Below are 22,049 nucleotides of genomic sequence, written 5' to 3'. Positions count from 1 at the left end.
CTGGTTTTGTTCTCAGCTGTTGGCTGTGGTTACGCAGACTGTGGTCCTTCTGTGCTGTTATGTAAATTCCATTTTGCAAAGAACACGTGTGATTACACTGGTTACAGAGGACCTAACATCCACATCTGTTAGTGCAGATATGTTAATGAGGCATATGTGTGACTTTGCTTGATTTTAACAGGCCTGTCTCTCTCTCTTCATGTGCTTGTCAATAGGAAAATGATGGAGGTGTGCGGAGATGCAGAGAATCGCCTGGCATCAGAGCTGATGCAACATGAGCTGCAGATAGAGAAGGACGTTCTGGATCCACTTAGCCAGTTAGCTGAGGTCAGAAACCCTATGCATTAATATTAACTTAATATAAAGAAACTGCTTTTTGAATGGCTAAAATAGCAGCAGCACCCATTTCTCTACTTTACTGGTCTCATTTATACTTTATATGATTAATTTTCTCTTGCTTTGTGCTGCCCAACTCCAAATGAACGAATGCTTATTAGTAAAAAGCAGCTAGTTGCTAGAGCGGTGACCCATTATGGTGATTGTCCTGTGTTTTTCGAAACATCCCAGTCCTTATAATACTAGCCAAAGTATCCATGTCCTAGATACTGAACCCCGAGTTGCTCCTGATCAATTCACCAGAGTGTGAATATTGGATAGTAAGCACTTAGGCATAGAAAAAGTGCTTGTGTGGATGAGTGAATGAGACGTTTTTTAAAGCTGTTCTGAGTTCTTAACTAGAGTACAATAGCACTATATAAGAACCAGTCCATTTAACAATTACCATATTTTATTCCACCTCTAATAGTCATGCAGGTTTTCTTCAGAGGTATATTTTCTTAAGCTTGGTGCGTTTTAACCATTCATTTAGGTGGAAATCCCTAACATCCTGAAGCAGAGGAAACAGCTGGCCAAACTGGTGTTGGACTATGATTCTGCCAGAGCAAGGTGTGTCTACAGCTCAGTGTGTCTGAATGTCTTTCTGCTTGTTAGGCGATGCATTCTAAAATACCTGGAACTGCTAACACAGTAGCATAAATCAAATTTATTCACAGGCATTAACTTTTTTACAGCGCCCACATTTTAGATTGCCGTCTGCATTTCCTACTTTTTCCTCTTTTCTTTCCGTATTCAGATGGTTGCAGGCAACCAAGTCAATAATCTCAGGAACAAACACTCAAGCACTGACGGCCAAGGCTGACTTACTCAAGGAAGAGGTGGATGAGGCCATGAACAAAGTGGAGCTTTGCAAGGTAATCTTTATGTGCAAACATACTGATTCATTTCTGCAAGTCTATATCAAGGCAAACTACCAGTCATGTCAAATCAGGACCGTATCGAAGAAATGCCACTTGCAAGGTCATGACCTGATTGATAATGTAACTCAACTGATGCCATTAAATGTAGACTGGTTTATTCATGGCTACTTGATGTGTTTAAGTCTACTTGGGCTTAAAAGCAATCACATAGCAGAGTTAAAGTGATCTGAGTAAAAGAAACTGGAAATAGGCCTGGGAGTAAACTCATTAGAGCAACAACTGGACATCCCAAGACCCTTGGAATGGCCGGTTTGCTGACGCATGCAAACTGACTCTGTCCTGTCAGCTCTCTGTGTGTTTGTGTGCATCTACTGAACTGAGTCACTGGTGACTTTAGTGTCATGGCTCCATGATGTGTTTCTCTGTCCAGGAAGTACAGAACTTTCATTAAAACTTAGGATTTATGAGTTGTGCAAAGCTTAACTGGCCACTGACGCCTGAACTTGTGCCACCTGAAGCACTTTTTCATTCGAGGGATGACACTAGTAGATATGATCCTCTTTAAATAGCCTCACTAATTCCCCTGTTTTCCCTTATAAATGATAACTTAACATCATCTTTATATATCTAACATCATGCCTTTTTGTTTCTTCTACAACAGGATCAGCTTGCTGCCGACATGTACAGTTTTTTCTCAAAAGAAGGCGACTATGCCCACTATTTCGTAACGGTGAGTTCACTGTGTCAACAAGCCGGTGCTGTTGTTGCATGACTTTCCGTGGGAACGTTCACAGCTGCAGAGTAGCTGTGGGGCGGATGCTTGGCAAGCTGTTTGTATTTACTTTGCTGTCATGTACTTTACTGCTCTTATTATTCTGCTGTGTGTGTCTCTCTGTTTCTGTAGCTCTTAGAAGCTCAGGCAGATTACCACAGAAAGTCTCTCACTGTTCTGGAGAGTGTCTTGCCAACCATCCAGGCTCAGCAAGGTATAAGATATGCAAACATGCTTTAAGCACACACACCTGTTTAACACAAAATAGTGCAACGTTGTTATGGGGGGGGAAAAAAAAGTCACTTTCCCATGCATAACATGTGACGTGACCCTTTTGCTTATTTCTTGGAGGAACCTCCTGTACCTCCTTCCCAGCAGAAACCTCTGTTTACTCGTTTTGTTGGCTCCCCCTTTAAATATCTACTTTACATGGAAATTCACTCATATGTGTCCTGACTTGCAATGAGGAGAATCAGGTTTTCATTCTCAGCTGACTCAAGAAATCCAAAACCGCTGCTTTCAGTTACATCCCGCCAATCTCTTTTTCTTCCCCACTTTTTGTCATTGTTAAAGGTACAGTGTGTAAAATATCACCACTAGATGTCAATAGATTACAGATTGCAGTCAACTGAATTCTGTCTTCTTACCTTGTCAAATTCGAGTGCATAATCTTAACGACGCTGGCTGCTCTAGGACAATCACTTGACCCTGTTTCTATTAGAGATGGCACGATACCACTTTTTTATGTCCGATACCGATATCATAAATTTGGATATCTGCCGATACCGATATGAATCCGATATAGTGTGTTTTTTAATCAATAAAACGTTTTTTTTAATATCTTGCTGCATTTTGTATAAGTTTATACTCAAGTTTAAATAAATAACAACACTAAAGCTATTCTGTTATACCTGTATGTAAAAAATACAACAAAATATTTCATAGTTCAGCAATACTGATCAATCTAATAAACGTAAACCTACTCCATCCTCCCTATTCTGGTATTTTAAAGAGTACTTAGCAGAAATATCAAGCAACCTAACTAATAGGGTTGCAAACTCCCAGCAAAAAAAAAAAATAGGGAACCACCCTCTTCCTCATGATGCTTAATCGATGTAATCAAATTTAATTTGATGCTGGGGGAAAAATGCACAGAAAGAAATTATTTTTCAAGAATAATTAAATAGATTCAACATCTTTCTTCAACAGAATTGCAGACTGCACAGATGGTATCTTCCCAAAGGAAAAAGTAGTATAGCTTACTAGGGTATATTAGACTTAACAGTTACTATATACAGTAATGGACTTCTATATATTTTACATCAGATTAAAACTTTGGGTGTAAGAGTCAGATAATTATTTATTAAAACCTAGATATTTTAAATGAGAACAAGAAAGAAAAGCATGTCTTTGTGCCCCCTTTTCCCTGTTCATGCCCTATCGGCCCCCCTGGCTAAACTTTGCTAGATCCGCCCCTGCAGTTACCAGCCGTCAGCTGCATAGAAAACGATCCTGGTGTAGAAAGTAATATTAAATAAATTCTAACAACAGCTTATCAAGCTTAATAGTGCTGCTGTTGTTCAGCCGCTGGTTTCCTCTTTCTGGTGAGAAGTGGGCCAAAAACAAAGAAGAGAGACGGACTCTCGACAGAAAAGCCGATCAGCTGATCATTAAGCAGTTTCATGATTGAAGTAGCAGCAGGAGAGAGAGAGAGAGAGAGAGAGAGAGGCAGTCGCTCCATATATCTGTTGTTAAGCTTAAGGTGGGAATGCTTTACAAACATTCAGAGATGAACTTACACACTTGCTTTACTTCTCTCTGGGAAAACTTCCTCGGAGATGAAATGCTGGTTTGCTAGCAAGGCTACAAATACACACAGCGGCTCTATCAGTGACGCATACTGCTGCAATGTGCTACGGTTATGAGCCGAGTTACGCCTGTAGCAAGCTTTGTGAGGTGCTTTTTTGATATTTAATGGATCGGATTACATTTTTTATTTCTCGCCGATATCCGATCCAGTAATTTGGGTCAGTATCGGACCGATACCGATACGTAATATTGGATCGGTCCATCTCTAGTTTCTATTACTGTTTGTTATAACATAGTTGAATATTATCAACACTTAGCAAAAGATCAGGAATAAAATGAAAATGGATATGTGTTAATTAAATATTTTGGAGTATTTTCCATATTAACTCCATGTCTCTAGCTACGGTGGCCGTTTTAGGACAAATAACTCTGGCTGCCGTTCATCTGTAGTGTGTAGGCGGTCAGTGCGCTGTTTACCTCAGCTGTTCATCCTCGTCTATTCACGGGGAGAGAAGGAGACTGCAAAACTTTGAAAAAGGTATCCAGTGCAGTGTGATGAGTCAGGAAAGCTCACTTAGCTGTTGTTGTTGTAGATGGCGGGGCTTCCACCAGTCTGTGCCCACTCCTTTGTATATTTAATGGGTTAATTCTAAGTTCAGTTTTTTGGAAAATGTAATAAATAATCATATTTATGAGTACAGTATTTTTCTTTTCTGTTAAATAAACTCTAAACATTAATTATTGTACCTTTACAGGGGTCCTGACATTAAACAACAGTCCTTGGCTCTCTGAAAATTTTAGGATTGTGATGTCTCCTCTCAGTTTGTTTTTTCTGCATTAAACACATGTGGTCTTACACAGACTAGCCTGGTCTCCCAGCATGTGGCAATGACTCATGAGCTCCACACACACCCACCTGGTTTTGGAGCGCCCCACACCACCCCAAAATTCTTTCCCCGGCCCTCCCTCTTTACTTGCCTTTAAGCTCACGTGCTCACACTCGCTCATAAACACATAAAGATGACGAACAGTCACTTCTGTTGGCTGAGAGCATGTGGTTATTATTTGGCGACACCTTGTAGGGGGAGTCAAGACTGTTTTTTTTGAGGGGGGGGGGGTTGGGGTTTTTTTTAACAAAATGGCCCAAGGGGAAGTTTTTGACCCAGATATCTACCATCCAAACCAGTAACAGGCCTTACTCACACTTATATGTTTTATATATTTTCATGTGTTTCTAATTCCACTCTTTGCTCCTTTCTTCTCCTCTCTATTTATTATTAACTCTCTTTACATTCAGATTCATGGATGGAAAAGCCGGCGTTTGGCACTGGTTTAGATGAACACCTGAAGAGGAGTGGGAGGGAGATCGCCCTGCCAATAGAGGCTTGTGTCATGATGCTTCTAGAGACGGGCATGAAGGAAGAGGTATGGAAGTTATAGATTGTGGCAGGGAGTGAGGACGAGATACTGATTGAAATTTAAGTGCTTTGGATCATCGAAGTAAGATATACGGTCACCAGATACTTTCATTTAAACCTTATTAGTAAGTGGTTGCTTTATGGCAGAGATTCAGTAAGGTGCTCGCAACCGTCCTCAAAGGTTTTGGTTCATATTGACATGATAGCATCACATAGTTGCTGCAGATTTCTTGGCTGTGCATCCATGATATGAATCTCCCATTAAACAACATCCCAAAGGTGCTCCATTAGATTGCGATCTGGTGACTGTGGGGGTTATTTGAGTACAGTGAAGTCATTGTCACGTTCAAGAAACCAGTTTGACATGATTTGAACTTTGTGGCGTGGTGCATTGTCCTGCTGGAAGCAGCTAACAGAAAATGGGTACATCGTGTTCATAAAGGAAGGTCAGCAACAATACTCAAGCTGTGGCATTTAAACAATGTTCAGTTGTACTAAGTGGCCCAAAAATATCCCTCAAACATTACACCACCATCCTGAAACAATGTTGTTTACATCCGATTCACCATCCAAATGTTGCAATAGAAAACAAGACTCATTGGACCAGGCCATGTTTTTCTCTTATGAAATGTAGCCTCTGCGTCCTGTTCGTAGCTGACAGGGGTGGTACCGAGTGTGGCTTTCTGCAGCTGTAGCTCAGCGGGTTCAAGGTTCAGAGATGCTCTTCTGCATGGAGTGGTTGTAATGAGTGGTTATTTGAGTTACTGTTGCTTCTCTGTTAGCATGGTTGTGTCATTCGACTTGTGGCACTGTGGTGGAAAATGCCAGCAGATCAGCAGTTTCTGAAATACTCAGACCAGCCCATCTGCCACTTAAACTGCCTTGATGCTTCATTTGACCTTCAGCGGGTCATCTTAATCATGTCTATGCGCCTAAATTAATCGATTTGCTGACTTATGATTAGATATTTGCCTTAAGGGGCAGTTGAACAGTGTATAAGGGAGCAGCCCAAAGCAGCTTTAGAAGAATTTCCATTTTTGTCTTGTTGCTGTTTTGCTTGTTTAAAATGTGCTCGTCCATTTGTTAATATCGGTTGGAAATAGTGCAATAAGGGAGTTGTCATCTAGCACGTAGCATGTATCAGCTGCATAACTACGGTGATTAGTGCTTTACTGTCTCATAGGGTTGCCAAGTGGCAGCATGCATAATGAGAACAGTAACGGATCGAGACAACTGCCCCGTGCAGTACCACAGGAAGTGTTACGACTGTTTGACAGCTGATCTCCAAAGGTGATGATATATGATCTGAACCACTCAAGAACGTTATTGGAAAAACGTAGACGCACTGCTCCAGAGAGTGAGCGAGGATTTTGGGATCGGTCTTGTCAACAGCTGCATTTAAGCCAAATAAATAAGAACAGCAATCTTATTAGCATCATACCGCAGTGAACACTTACTATGGTGAGTTTCTGTGCTCTTTATCAGACTGGAACCTATCAGGGATGACAGATCACTTTAAGAAAGCACAGACTTCCATGTTGTTCTGCTTTTACTCAGTGTGCTCCCGCCAAAGTTTGATTTCTATAAGAGGTTTTAGTACAGCCTCTTTTTAATGCTTTTGATAGGTTGTCGATACTCGTTTTAGAAATCAGTTCTTATCTAGTTTGATGAGCTTATTGGCTTTTACTTTACTACTCGTTTTAACCAGTGAAGTGAAAGTAATGCTGGCATTTTAATTAGAAGTGACATAAACGGCTCGACTGGTCATTGAGAAAATTGAAACTAAGCTTTTAATTGTTTGTTTACACGAACATCTAAGGAGATGAGCAAATTGCAAATGATTTTCCGTGACGCTGTTCCAGAGAAATGGTCGCCATGTTATGGTGAACGCGAATAGACACGAAATGTTTACGTCTCCACCCTGATACAAATTTAGAATACAATGTGCTGGGACGTGCTTGTCTCCTGTCCATAAATCAGAAGGTTTTGTTTCCCCCGTGATTGTGTAAAAAGGGAGGGAGGAAAAAGGGCAAGTGTTAACTCCAAATCACATTATTTGTTTCCCGATTCATTCCCCTGTGAGTCCAGTCTGTGTCATTATGGTGTGAAGACAGCCTTTGTTTATGTGTCAAAGTAAATAGCTCGCTATGCTGTGACTGGTGGGTGTGTTTGTTTGCCTGCTTTAAGGTTTCATTGTGTGCAGCTGGCAGAGGGAGTATACGTAGTGGATACAGAGTCTGTCTGTAACTGTGTGTGTGTGTGTGTGTGTGTGTGTGTGTGTCAGGGTCTATTCAGAATTGCAGCAGGGGCGTCCAAGTTAAAGAAGCTAAAGGCGGCGCTCGACTGTTCCACTTCACAGCTGGAGGAGTTCTACTCTGACCCCCACGCTGTCGCTGGTACGTTCCAAACCGGCACCGTTCTTCAGCTGTTGTATCTCTTAGTGTAAAGTTTGGACCAAAATCTAAAAACCAAGCAAATATTTGCTGTTTATTATAATTAATGTTTCTTTTAAACTTTGTATTTTCTTCTTCATATTTCAGTGACAAACTCAGGGATAGGTCATTTTCACTCTTCACGATTCTAACTGATAAATGACGTAGCAGCTCGATTTTATTTCATCTACATTTTTGCCTGTAATAGTGTTTTTAAATAAAACTATTGTGCACATGTGTGGTTACAGGAGCACTAAAATCCTACCTGAGGGAACTCCCTGAACCTCTAATGACCTTCCAGCTTTATGATGAATGGATCCAGGCATCCAGGCAAGGCTCTAAATAGTCCTGCTGAATCTATCTTTACACAGCACATTACAGATTGACGTTTTACTTGCCATCTGGAGATTACACCAGTAATGATAAAGGACGGACACTTCAAAAGTTGATAAATAAACATGTAATCAAAGGTTTTTAATATGCTTCTTTAAGTTTCCTGTATAATGTGAGAAGGGAGAATGATGACAAAAACTGAAAATGAATTTGATTAAAATAAAAGCAGTTTATATAAACAATTTTAAATTTGCCATGTGAAACCTATAAATAATTAAATTTTAATGCTTTTATTTTGGTGGATTTGAAATACATATTTTTATGTATATTTTTGGCTTCTTATGTCTTCCATAAATAATGAGCTGTGCTGTTATTTATCTACTTTCTTCTATCATTCTAGTGTGTCAGACCCAGACAAACGGCTCCAGGCGCTCTGGGTTGTATGTGATAAACTACCAAAGAACAACAAAAACAACCTGAGGTCAGTCGCTGAAACCTACATAGGGACTGATTTTGCTTTTGTCTGTCACGCAAGACTATTCTCACCTCTCTGCCCTCTGTGTTTTCTTTTAGGTATCTGGTGAAGTTTTTAGCCAAATTGGCTCAGGAGAGCGAGCAGAACAAAATGACCCCTAGCAACATTTCCATTGTCCTGGGACCCAATTTGCTCTGGGCCAAGACTGAAGGGTGAGCGGGCAAGACAGAATAATCTGTTGCAGCTTACTTGTCAGTTATGTTTAAAACAAGGGAGATGTAACAGTGTCTGGGAGGTCAGAGCCTAGTCTAGGGTGGTGAAGAAAACGTAGAAACGATAGTCTGTTATTTAAGCTTATTTCAGTTTATCCGTCATTATGTCAGAAAGCATCTAATTTTTGCACATCTATGTATGCACACCCAGGAGTCTGGCTGAGATGGCTGCAGCTACCTCTGTGCACGTGGTGGCCATTGTTGAGCCCATTATCCAACATGCTGACTGGTTCTTTCCTGAGGGTAAGTCTTGGGTTTCCTCTATAGCTGCTTATTTTCAGTCTGACCTTATTTACCTTCTTTGAAGCCATTAGTCCTATCAGTATATAAGGCAGTCATGGGGAAGGCAGCTGATATTGATTGCCTTGCAAGGCCGATAATCAGGAGTGAAAGGGGACTGAGATAAGATGACCAAGGTCAAGCAGTTTTTTGTACTTTAGAGGCTGGCTGGAAGATGTCTTTTATTGAATGTCATATACATAAAAGTTGCTTTAAACACTCACCAAATCCAGCGAACTGAAGAACTAAATGAAAGTAAAACTCCCTCTTACTGTTAATGTGTAACAATAGTTTACATACTGGGTTAAATAAACACACACGCCCCCACTAATATCTGGTGTACTCTCCCTTAGAGAGTCACACCTCGACCAGGTGCTTTTGGTGGATTCCAGAAAATCCTAAAGACTTGTGCACCCAATTCTTGTTTTTTAAAGTCATTAAGGATGGATGGTGTGCATTCATTGCACCCTGGAAAAAAAACTGTTTAACAAAATCATGAAAAGCCAGAAATACCATGACATCCATACTGATGTTGGATGTATGTAAAGTTCTGAGGCAGCTGCATATTTGCCTGGGTTGCACAGGCAGGTTAGTTAAAGCCTCTCTTATAGTCTCTGTTGAGGGCCTGTATCTTAGGCAGAGATGATATATTACTAGTGTTGCCATAATTGAGCATCTCTGGTGCACATACAGAGAGGGATGATGAGACAGTGGGAGCTATCACCTCACAATAATAAGGACTTTGGTAAATTGCTGACTGTGTTTGTGGAAACTCCTTTCACAGTCTGTAGACAAACACTTTCAGGCAAATCTTTGATTCTTAATTTCGTTCAGTTAAATTTGAATTGTGTGTTTTTGAGCAGGTTATGAAGGGTTTTTGGTGCATTCCAGCCTAATGTAAACTGAATAATAGGCTAATGTTTGTGTCAGAATAAACAAAGTAAACATCTGTCATCTGGCAACATCTGCTTCTTCTTACACATAAAAATGAGTGTTTTCGGCTTGTTTTCTGTGTTTCAGTCTAACAAGCTTGGATAATGACCCGAGACCTCCATGGTCTTGTTCAGTTAGGTTCTCCCTCTATCACAGGTCACAAGCTAGCCTAAAGTAAAGAATGCAAACATGGATTGATTGAACATTCTGTGCATTACAGTGAATAACGTTAAATTTACGTGAAATTGTTCGTTTGCTGTTTATTTAACCAAAAGGGGGCGCTATAACACCCACCTGCACTCTTTCTTTATACAGTTTAACCTGTTTTTCTTAACTGTGTTTTTATAGACGTGGAGTTCAATGTTTCTGGCATTTTTGCGATGCCCACACCTGCATCCAACCACAACAATCACTTGGATTATGACTCTGGCACCATTGAAAGGAAGAGACCTGGCAGCATGGTGGGACCAGAGAACGACGCAGGACGCAAAGACAAGTAATCCTCCAGAAGTTGCTCGCTGATCACTCTGATTCATTTGTGCCTTTTAATCCAGCTGCTTTCTTATGCTTCTAGATAATGTTGGTGTAAATAATCCGGTCACTTTTCTCGTTATGCTGTGGTGATTCTGCCCTAATCATGAATCTCTTTTGGTGGTTTTTGTTTCTCTCCTTCACCGTCTCCCTGCTATCCCTGTGTAGTACCACTAACAAGCACTCGGACCACACCCTTCGTAGAGGCAGTAACACTTTAGGTAGAAAGCAGCACACTTCACCTGCTTTCCAGCCTCCTTTACCCCCCGTGGAGGCTCAGGGACAGGGACACGGGGCTGGGCAGGTTCCCCAGGCCTCGGCTGAGCCCCAGTCACAAGCTTCACCTGGGGGTTCAGGGTCTGATCCTTTCCAGCAAAGTTTGGCACAGGGTCTTGCTGCTCTTGCAGCTGCTCAGCAGCTTCTAGCCCAGCACACAGAGGAGCTCAGGTAAGAGGTGTTTCCCTGCATCTCTGCTGCTGGTGGCAAAAACGTAGCATGCCTTACAAGCACACATGCATGCGTTTATGTTTTCAGGGTTCAAACTGCAGGAAGACATTAGTGAATTGTCGGTAAACACACAACGTCAATCTGATTAGTTGCATAAAGTGGAGAGGTTTATTAATGCATGGCTCACTGGCACCTCACAGACATCAGCTCTTCTCTTGGTCACCTTAGATCAGCTGGTGGTTTCTCTAACAAAACCACAAGTTTTCTTACGCCACCACCAGTTGCAGCTATGCAGACGACTCTAAAGTCAGCCCACTGAAATGGCACAACAATGGCCTCTGTCATTCCACTAACAGTCGCTCTCAGGGCCTCTTGACTTCCCATCCCTCTGCTTTCCTCCCCAAATCACTAGAATCAGCAGGAAACTCACACTAACTGGCTCAAACTGCTTTGAAAAGCCTGGACATTGGCGCCTTTTATGCAAAGACTGAACGAGTGTCTTTGATTTAGTTGCTGAAAAGACAACATTCATTTTCAGACAGATGACACTATTCAGTTCAGCATTTTTGGCTCTACAGACTCCACTGGGAAAGCAAATTTAGATGAGCCTCCCAGATTATATTTGTGGCACATACTATGCAGCACATGAGAGGGGTTTGCTACTACTAAAATAAACCTGGTTCTACTTTAATAGCTCTTAAAAACATTCAAGGCTGGATGCTGTTGCATATGTGCTACTCAGTTTCGGCCAACTTGATGGTTTAAAGCTTCTTCTTTCTTTTTCTTTTCTTTTTTTTTTGGTGTGTGTGTGTTCTTTCTCTTAAGCAGCCCAAAGCTACGTGACTCCACCCCAACCCCTGCGCTCCAGAGGAATGGCTCTGGAGGAGGCAGCCAGGCTGCTGGCCAGCTGGGCACTGGAACCCCTGTGGCTGGATCCATGGGGCCCAGTCCACATATGATGCGCAGAGGTAAGAATCTACACCCTAAAGTGGTGCAATAAGTCAGTCATTCATTGCTTAGAAATACTAATTAAATAAAGATCTAAATATGTTTAGGACATTGGTACAGCTTCTGCATGGGTTGAATTCCCATAATTCCTCCCTCTGAATAGCCAGACCCCTGCAAACAGACTTTAGGGTGGGACCATCACTGTTTGCATGGCTCTTGGAGATGGTATGAGATTGATGGCTAGTGAAAAATTAAGCCAGTACCCAAGTCCCAAAAAATTACAGTTCCTCTAATGGTCACTTCAGGTTCCAGCAGCTACTCACAATTGATCAGGGAATGCACGTCTTTCCCTCGTGACCTGTGGTTGGCAGAAGGTGTCTAGGCCTGTGGGACTGGGGCCTAGATTTTCTTATACAGATGGACATCGTATGTATACTTTTGAACTTTTATTTATGTTTCCCACCAATAATGGCAGTTTACCTTTTGCTTCCAGGTACCAAGAAGCAGGCTCCTGCTCCTCCCAAACCCACAAACCCTCCACCCAGTCAGCCCTGTAATTCTGTAAACCACTCCGCATCCTCTGTCTCCTCCCAGACTTTCAGTTCCACCCCCAGACCCCTGTCTAGCCATTCGTCCACCTCTGCAACCTCCCCCACCTCACATCCAAGTGCCACACATCGGCGCCATTCGAGTAACCAGCCCCCGATCCAGGCGCCGAGCCATCCACCCCCAGAACCTCCGACGCAGGCCAATCCCTCTGTGCAGCCCACATCCTTCGGCCAGTCCAGCGGGGACCAGCACAGCGCCGACCCCTCACCCCCAGGAACCCCAACCCCTCCAGACACCCCTCCACCCTGCCAGGATGCAGTTACCCCTCCATCCCCATCTCCATCTCCCTACCAGTCGGGCTCGCTTCCCCGGCCGCGGCCTGTCCCCAAACCACGGAACAGACCCAACATCCCCCCGCCGCCCCAACCCACCACAGTGACCAATGAGACCAACGGGATCTGCACCAAGATGATGGGTGGGTACCGTTTCTTATGTGAAGTGTGTGTAATAGTGTCATTACTAACCTAATACTAATGTACTGTAATTCTAACACTCTTCACTGTAATACCTCTGCAGGTTAAAGACACACTTGTGAGGTTTGTTGATAATTGACACTTGAAGTAGCACTTTTTTTCCTTTTAAATATATATCATCATCACAGCCTGCCGGCTCTTTCACATCCTTTTTTTTTAAAACCAGCTTTGATGCACGACTGTCCCATGATGTGTGATGGATTTTAGTGAGAAACCCACTTCTGATGTGAAAAGCAGATATTTGATACAGTTGCTGCTTCCAGTCGAATAATGAGGAAGAAATCAGCAGATAATATTTGTTCCTCTTGAGATCTTTAAAAAAAAGAAAGAAAATGTTGTGTTTTTAAACACTCAGACTTCAATTCATCAGTTGAGTTGCAAAGTATAGAGGGAATATGGCCTCACTGATCTTTACCCACTTATTGTGGGCCATTCATTCGAGTCATTGAGACACATGTCACCCCATGTTTTCTAAGCACCTCCCACAGGTTGGATTGGATTAATGTCCTCTTCTTCTGTACCATACAGACTTTGCTAGCTACTCCAATATATAAAGAAATACCTGAAGGTGAAACACGAATCATTAAAATGTTTCCACTGAATTTTTTGGCTTATGTTTGTGCACTAACTTTAAAAATGTTGTGTTTTTTCCATTAACACGGAAAGACACCTGAGAGCTTCACACTGATGGACTCGATTAAACTGTTCACTTTATCTTCCACTGCTTCTCAAAAACATGTTTCCAGAAGTGGATGTCTCACTACAGGTAATACGGCAGTCTGGCATCAGAGCTGTCATTGCTCACGAGTCATTTTCATCGGCTGTCACTGTGTAATCACAAACAAAAGGGTTTGAAACTCTGATCAGCTCTTAGCGAGGCTTTCAAACCCTTCACTGTCCGGGAAACTCCGTTCAGATTTTCAGAAATATGAAGTGATCCGTGTTGTGGAGTTTTTAAGCTGGTTGCCCCTTTTTTGTATTTTTTTTAACTCATGTGCACCTCTAACATGCATGTTTGTGTTTCCAGTATTCAGAATCATGTCCACCCCTCCACCCACCCCCAAAACAGTGTAATGCCCTTGTTTTATTAATTGCATTCAAATGCAAATACGTTTTCCAGCTAAAATGAAACAGAAACATCTTTCCGGACTTTACATTTTCTCTCTGCTTCCACTGGTTTGTTGCACTGCTGCTCGTCAGTCTCTGTTGCACAGTGCCACCTGCTGGCTGGAGAACTCCTCACTTGCCAAACCTCTGCTCCACTTCAGTTTTAATCTGCGGAAAATATGACACAGTTTGACTGCTCTGCAGCAGCTTTAAGTGTTTTCATACATCGGGCACGTGTTTGCCATTATGGCTGCTGTTTGTCATGTGGGCATTTATCTTTTTGGTGCATCCTATTTGCAGTCCCTTGCTAACATAAACAGTAAGTGGAATTATCTGCTTCAGCTGTTACATCACACATCTCCTTTTATCTAAAGATTATTTGCTATTGTGACTAAGCTTACGTGTTTCCTCACCGCAACTAATCTGTCTTCCATGATGTGTCCCGCTTTGTAGATCCGGTGATTCCTTTCAAAGGTTTGAGTCGAGCTTTGGCCCCTGACCTCACGGCAGTAGACCAGCAGCTGCCGACTGCCACCGCCTTCTCCTCCTCCTCCTCGCCGCCTCTTCCTAAAGACTGTGACCTGGAGAGCGAGAGCACTGTCCTATAAGGAGGCGCCTGCCTATATCTGCAGCCCTCATATAAAAGATGAACCTCTCCAACTGTGCCTGGTCATGAAGGACGACACACTAATGGTGGCCATCATGGAGGTCAAACAGCTTCCTGTCAGCAAAATACATAAAACATTTCTCCAGTCACATGATTAATCTTTGACATGCTAGTTTATTATATGCGAGCTCTATTAGTATTTATACCCACTACTACACACACATTTTAACATCACATTATTATAGGGGGTAAGCTAGATGAGTGGCAGTTTGTCTTAAAGCATTACTACTGGTTGTCTTCACTTTTATAAATGCCATAACTACAGCTTACAGTCAGTATAGTTATTGATTATATAACACATCTTTAAGCTAAAAGGGGTAAAACATCACTATAAATTCACAGAACTGAGCTGATCCCAGCTCACATCAGCTAAAGGATCTCACACGCAAGCCGCTTTGCAACCCCCAGCTCCGTCGCTTCATTCTGTTTTTAATTTAATTCATATGTGTGAAACAGTGTACTAGGAAATCTAGATGATAGTCATGTAAATGCCAAATTTTTGGTTTATAGTCTGACAACAGAGGTAGCGTCCACATGCAATTGGTGTTTTACACTGTTTCTACTGTTGTTTAGTGCAGTTCGTGTGTCTCAGCCGTCATCGGCACTCGCTTCCCGACAGTCTTTTCGACCTCCATGATGTTGCCAGATGTGATTTTTGCAGGGAGACTCGTGATACAAAGCCTTCACCCTGCGACATGTACCGGCCCCTCTGTCTTTACACCACACTCCCTGCAGATCAAGCACCAGACGTCAAAGAAGAGCGTAGCAGAAACGAAGGGCAGATGTTGGATCAGCACTGCTGTTAGAGACGGTGTTACGGCAATATAAAAGAGCACGGTGGGGTAATGTGGGGCAGTTGCCAAACTACGGACTGATAGGACTCAGTTGTATTTGGTGTGAGGTGGGGTTTTTCTGTGTGTGAGTATTTTTCAGTGTTGAACATGGCCTTAGATCAAGAAATAAATAAGTTGTATTTTTAAAAGGTGGATGGAATAGAAACCAAAACAGTTGAAGTGTAGCTGTGACTGCAGGTTTCCAGTCGTCTCAAACACTTAACTTTCCCTTTTCTCCCCCTTTATATGGAAACCCATACTTTTATTTCTTTTTCCTCCTGCCTGTATTTATTTACCAATTTAAAGCAAAAATACATTCCCTAGTGGCTTGATATCTTTAATGCAGTCTTTAAATATGCACCATGCCTTATCGGTTCCTCCCAGAACTATGAAATACGCATTTACTGTATGGAGGAGGGGGGGTATTCCCTTCTAGTACCACAGTATTTCTAAGAAGCTGTGTCGGTAGCGGGTATGTTTCAGGCCGTGTCCGATAAGAAACTGTGCGCTTCTGCATTGTTCTGCAGAAGTTGTGTATTTAAATGTGTTTTGGGTTTTCTACGCAGACGTAGCAGGGGTCAGCCTGACCCTCCCAGCCTGAATGCAGTCAGTATTTTTTGCCTTTCTGTTTCTCCAGTCTATCTTAGTGTGCTCTCCGGCGTTCGCCAGGGCATTACACACAGCGGGGCTGAGCGTGAGCGAATGTAGTGAAACATCACCCTGAGCAGAAAGATGCATAAAGAGCTGATTTTGCACTTGAGCGCAGGCCAGACTCATTGAGTGGTTTTCTAGTGAACTCGGTTATAGAGGGCTTGGGGTTTTTTCCCTCTCTCTCTGTCTTTCCCACTGAGCTGAGTGAACACGGTGCTGTGATATCTCAGTAGTGATGTGGTGTTAGATTTTTGCCCGGTCTGTTATTTTTGGATTTTTTAAAAAAAAAATTTTAAATGGCTTTGTTGTATTTTCTGTGTAAACTTTGCTTTATTGTTATTATTATTTTTTGGCCTCTGATAAATGCAGATTTTGGTTCTTAGAGAGCTGACCCAACATGGTACCAGGTGAGAAGGTCTTGGATGCTGCAGTTGCCCTGAAAAGAAGTCGAGTTGTGTTTTTCAGAGACAATCAAAGCATTATGATCCCCTCCTTTCTCTCTCTGTGCACTCTTGTACCTTGCTGCCTTATCCTTGTGCGTTGAGAGAACAAACAAATGCCATTAAACTAGAAATGATGATAATGATGCTGCATTTTTAAGTTCCATAGTTTTATATGTATGCTGTCTGGTGAGCTTAAATTTGGAATAAAAACATGTAATATGAATGCTTTCCTTTCCAAAGAAAATAAAGTATATGAAGAAACTATTTAAATCTGCTCCAGGTTGATTGTCTTGTGCCTCGACTCTTGTCCTGTGACAGCCTCAAAGAATGAGGGTTAAAATATTCCTGTAATATGATTTTAAAAAGTTGCTAATGTCACTGATTAAAAAGCTTTTTTTTTTTTTTTTTTTTTAAATTGCATTAACAAAATGTTACCAATAAACATTTTTTCCTGTTGCCACTGAAGGGCTATATGCAATTATGCTAAAACGATCAGGTTAAACTGAAATAAGATTATTTGGGTCATTAAAATATTTCAGTTGACTGTAGACTGAGCTGTTCACATGATGACCATCCACGCTTTCCACGAGGAGGATAAGCCACAGAAGTCTGACCCTTCAGAGTGCTGCCACAGAGGATATTAATGGAAAGATAACTGGAAGGGGAAAGGGTGCACAAGCAACAGGGATGACTGCAGCCCTGAGAGGATTGTTGGAAAAAGTCGATTCAAGAACTTGGGAGACCTTCACGAGGAGTGGATTAAAGCTGGTGTAATTGCACCAAGAGCCTTCATCACGCTGCTGTCACGTTCCTAATATCAAGCCACCAAAGACCAACCAGATGAAGTGTTTTTACGTGGGCTAACAAAACCAAACTGTCGCTAAGTTGTTCCCTTTTCAGATGAAAGTACATTTTAAATTGACTAAAGTCTGGAGGCAGAGTGGAGAGGCTACTGTTTCCACAGTCACGTCAGGTGCTGCTGCTGGTGGCGCTCTGTGTTTTATCACGTCCAAAGTAACAGCTGTATATCAGCAGGTCGATTTATGATACGTCATATGCTTTCTTCCTTTTACTGCAGATTAGAATTCAGCAGAGATTTGCACATGGACTGATTTATGTTGATACTTATATATCTGCTATCAGCTGATAATAATGGGCGTTCAACACGTGGGTCACTCTAAACCTATCACCTGAAAGCACAGATAAATCAAACGGCGTTACTTTCAGGCATTTTTTTTTTTATTTAAAACATTTTAAACATATCCTCCATCGGAAAGCAAACAGAAAGGTAAAATGATCACAAAACATTAGCAACTTTTCATGAAAACATATAAAACAGTTATAAAAGAGAACCAATAAGTTAACCTAGCTAGACTAACAGAAGTGTATTTAAACCTAAATATCCAGGGAGGGTAAATGCTACCAGCTGCACAGCTTTTATACATTAACTGCACCGACATGCAAATGACGGGGACGAGAAACACCGTTACTACACCTGTAGCAGCTAGGAGTGTATTTTTTATTTTTATTTATTTATTTTTACAAGGTCACAGTCACCTCGTGAGCCTGACTAAAGCTATACATTAAGAATAAATAAAACGGTAATTTCCTGGTGACACTCTTGAATAAGAAAGTGAACTGGGACTTGGAGGACAGGGGAATACAATTAAAAAAGAAAGAAATGATGAGCAGTGCATAGCAAAAAACAATGAATTTACAATTTCAATAGTTCATAAACAGAAATACAACACAGCTACAGGTACACTGTACTGTAGAGGAGTCATGACATCACCATGACAACCAGAAATGCAGGAAATGTCCATTTACAGTGTGTTTTTCCTCCCCGCACCCCCTGTTGACGCGCATTCATCCAGAGGCCGCCCACTTGTTGGAGCAGAGATGCATTCAGAACACTAGAAAGGCTCGACAAAGTGCACAACCATTAGACGTTTGCCAGAAGCAAACAGCTCACGCTTCACAATGAAGCTGGCTTTCACCTTTGAGTACAGCCAACAACAAAAAAGGACACTAATCACCCACATGCTCTGAAACTACAGAATTTGACGATGTGCCGATGGCCGGCCGTAAAAGGTGCAGCATTGTTTGCAAAACATCGCTCGGAACCCTCAAAACAAATGTGCAAATGAATGTGGATTTCACCGAGTCCTCACAGGGAGAACAGCAGTGATGCTGGATGAATACGAGCGGATGCTCACAGGCTTTAGTTCGGGTGCAAATGGGCTGCATTTGGACGGTAATGTGTTTTCTGATGGTGAGTCCAGATATACTGCGTGGAGACATGGAGTAACGTATGTCTTCCCCACTCAAGAGAAAGTGTGATAATGCCTGAAACTGTGTAAGAAATCAGCCATGACCACCCACCTCAGTGGCTAATGTGTCATTGACCAACTGAGTAAATGATAGCCGATCGTAATCACAGCATAATCCCTATTATTGAAATTTAAATATCACATTTTTAGTCGTTGCTTTATAATCTTTTAAATTCATTTAGATAATCTTTGCATTCTGTATTAGATATACTAAAGGTTTAGTCACACTAGAGTAAAAATGAGACCATAACCTTCTTGCGACTAGAAAAAAACAACAACTGGTAATTGCCCGGTGATTGTACTGAATTGCAGTAACATTTTGTTGCGCATGTGGCAATGGATTGTAAGTTGCAGTGACCAGCTGCTGAGGAGTCACAAGGAGACTGCAATTGTTTGGAGACCGGTTGCCTGGTGGGAGGAAACATGTCTCCAAACAATTGCAGTCTGCATCTAATTTATAAACGCAGACAGATTGCATGTTACACTGACTCTGAGTCAGTCTACGCCAGTGTGCACAACTCATCTGTGTGGTTTCGCTTTGCAGTAGGGAATTCAACTCAACAGTTTGCCAATTGGTTGTATTCTGTTTATCTTCCTGTATGGTTGCCCAGCACCTATTTGATTTGCAGTTAAATCGCCAACCTGCAGCAACTACGTCACTAGTGGTGGAGGAATTTATGGGCTTCTGGCTGGACTGGGAATACAAGTGGTTAATTTTTATTTTATGTGAATTTGGACATCAACAGATTTCATGTGATTGCCGGCTTGACCCCCTTCAATCACAAACTGATAGCAGTCATACTCCATCTTATTGCCGTTTTATTTCCATCCAAGTCTTCAACGCAACAATTCAAAGGCAAAAAATTGATTGCGAGCTGTCATGGTAGAGTGTTTACACTTGACTGACATAAGTAACAATGTAACCTTAAAGGATGCAGGCCAAAGAATTCTCTTCAGATCTGTTTGTTTGTTCAAATGACAAATTTGATTTTATCACTGCAAGATGAGTTTTGACATTTGGCTTGAGTTATTTTAACACATTTTATAATAATAATAATAATAATAACAAGAAGAAGAAAAATTAAAATATTAATAAAACTTAAATTTCTACAATCTTTACGGCCTTGCTTTGCTTCCATAGACATCAGATCCTCAACACTTTAGGACCAGAGCTGGGTGTGTGTGACTTTAACTCGCCTCTATCAGAAGAGAAAAGAAAAAGGATTTTCATCATAGATGTCATTTAAATTCACAGTAAAGGAAACAAATATGACTACAAGTCATACAATTCATGTTCTAGATTCACTATTTGGACATAAATAGTTTAAAAACTCCTACCATCTACTATTTCTGAATGTTTAAAATATATCCTGCAGTATGGGAGGCAGTGAGCGCACCATCAAACACTAACACTGAACTACACCTGTCAGTCATCTTGAGTCCAGATAACTGTCATCAGCCTACATTTATGCTTCGTCTTTACAATTTTCAAATATGATCTGATAGAAAATATAAACTTTATATAGTCGTATAATAAACATGTAAATAGTCATACCAGTCGTTGTCGTTGCTTAAACCTCACTTTAATGCAGCATCGCAATCAAGGGCCTTGAAAGGCTTCCTTCTAACAATCTTTACAAATTTACCAATTATTGCGCATTAAAAAGAGATGTAAATAACGTTAATAACTGGCGGGAGTATTGCGTGTGTGCTGTGGAGTTCCTATTGATCTGTGGACACCTGAATAGTCCTGCTCTACCAGCACCTGAAGTAATAGCACTGCTGCACACGGGGCACTCGTTAACTTGTGGTTTATCTACATACAGATACAGCGCGTTTCCATTGTGTTTGCTATAGATGACGTGGTCTCTGTTCCCGTTGGTTTGAGTGTCTGTGTGTGATCTTGGCACTTTGGTTACAGAGAGCAGAGTGAAAACTGAGCCGGCCGGCCTTTTCGGTTTGGCCCGACATCTGCCCGCATTTCTTGCTTCTACCAGGCCAAAGGGGAAGACAGTCTGGGGCTTCTGGGGTTTTCCGGAGTCTGGATCTCACTGAGAGCTCTCTGCAAAAGAAAAACCATAATCTCCTCTTATTTATACTCATTTTACCCCATTATTTTCAGATTTAGAACACATTCATTTATTCCATAGACAGTGCCGCTTTGCAGCCTAATCAGTTTATAGCTGCAGGCAGCCGGTCTGTGTGAATGCCTCATTGTTTAGTAGGTTTGAGTCTGTCACACGCCTGCTGAATATATCCAAAATATGACTGTCACCTTCTGGAACAAGTCAAATTTAGTCTTGCTCATCTATCAACACAGAAAACAGTGGAGTAATAGCTCACCTCAAACTTGGATACGAACTCTGAAAAAATGCCAAAGAAGGTCTCTGTGCTGGAGGACTTGCTGTCCTCTCCAAAGTAGGAGGCCACCTTGGAGAACTCCTCCATGGCTCTGGTCTGCAATGATTCCAGAGACTGGATTGCAGGGTGGCTGTTCTCCAGGAAAGTCTGTGGGCACAAACGTTAACAAATATACAGGGGCTCTTGATGAATGGTGCAACTGGGTGAAGAGTTAGAAAACAATTAGTGATGCTGCCATGATGCCCTGATTTCTGTTGTCTCTATATTTACACTCCTCCATAATAATGGATGGGTGCTACAAACTTGTTTGAGGCAAAGCAAGGTGCCACTACCTGTACACTAACTGAAGTAGTCCTGGTTTGGAAATGTTATTGATATCTATTGAGAGTTCATACAAATATGTCTGGACTTTCCTCTTATACTTCTGGCTACTGACACCTAATAACACAAGCACAGGAAATGTATCGTATTGTTTCTCTGTTTTTCTCCAAATACCCTGCTTTCCTCCCACAGACCGAGGAGCTTGCTTGTTAAATTCGGATTAAATGATGAACTAACCATAGCTGTAGATGTCAGACAGAATGAGTAGCTTTGTAGTCAATTAGACTGTTGAAGTGCAACATTATCATATTATTATTGTGTTTGTGTTACTATCATACCCAACCAGGAA

At 41.6% G+C, this 22,049-nt stretch overlaps 2 protein-coding genes across 15 annotated transcripts in view; one reads left to right on the top strand and one right to left on the bottom strand.

The window, feature by feature from the left end:
* Positions 1-16,958, top strand: part of arhgap17a (Rho GTPase activating protein 17a) — a 32,499-nt gene extending 15,541 nt beyond the window's left edge. For 2 of the 7 annotated variants that reach the window (XM_085169443.1, XM_085169441.1), the window contains 16 exons: positions 216-327; positions 869-945; positions 1,133-1,250; positions 1,918-1,986; positions 2,161-2,242; positions 5,135-5,262; positions 7,540-7,651; positions 7,936-8,017; positions 8,421-8,501; positions 8,594-8,707; positions 8,919-9,010; positions 10,328-10,475; positions 10,679-10,957; positions 11,783-11,925; positions 12,399-12,929; positions 14,548-16,958. In XM_085169443.1, coding sequence (XP_085025569.1) covers positions 216-327; positions 869-945; positions 1,133-1,250; positions 1,918-1,986; positions 2,161-2,242; positions 5,135-5,262; positions 7,540-7,651; positions 7,936-8,017; positions 8,421-8,501; positions 8,594-8,707; positions 8,919-9,010; positions 10,328-10,475; positions 10,679-10,957; positions 11,783-11,925; positions 12,399-12,929; positions 14,548-14,702 — 2,323 coding nt within the window. In that variant the 3' untranslated portion in view covers positions 14,703-16,958. Of the gene's footprint in view, positions 1-215; positions 328-868; positions 946-1,132; positions 1,251-1,917; positions 1,987-2,160; positions 2,243-5,134; positions 5,263-7,539; positions 7,652-7,935; positions 8,018-8,420; positions 8,502-8,593; positions 8,708-8,918; positions 9,011-10,327; positions 10,476-10,678; positions 10,958-11,782; positions 11,926-12,398; positions 12,930-13,030 lie in introns of all 7 variants that reach the window. The other 5 variants (XM_085169445.1, XM_085169442.1, XM_085169444.1 and 2 more) reach the window with 5 other exon arrangements.
* Positions 16,535-22,049, bottom strand: part of grid2ipb (glutamate receptor, ionotropic, delta 2 (Grid2) interacting protein, b) — a 44,297-nt gene continuing 38,782 nt past the window's right edge. For all 8 annotated transcript variants that reach the window (XM_085169431.1, XM_085169427.1, XM_085169426.1 and 5 more), the window contains 2 exons: positions 21,362-21,526; positions 16,535-21,080 (listed from right to left, as the gene is read on the bottom strand). In XM_085169431.1, coding sequence (XP_085025557.1) covers positions 21,009-21,080; positions 21,362-21,526 — 237 coding nt within the window. In that variant the 3' untranslated portion in view covers positions 16,535-21,008. The remainder of the gene's footprint in view (positions 21,081-21,361; positions 21,527-22,049) is intronic.

This window comes from Neolamprologus multifasciatus, chromosome 8 (assembly GCF_963576455.1).
Source record: "Neolamprologus multifasciatus chromosome 8, fNeoMul1.2, whole genome shotgun sequence".
NCBI classification, from domain to species: Eukaryota; Metazoa; Chordata; class Actinopteri; order Cichliformes; family Cichlidae; genus Neolamprologus; species Neolamprologus multifasciatus.
Note: the sequence above shows the minus strand (reverse complement) of the source record. Positions and strands in the feature narration are given on the sequence as shown.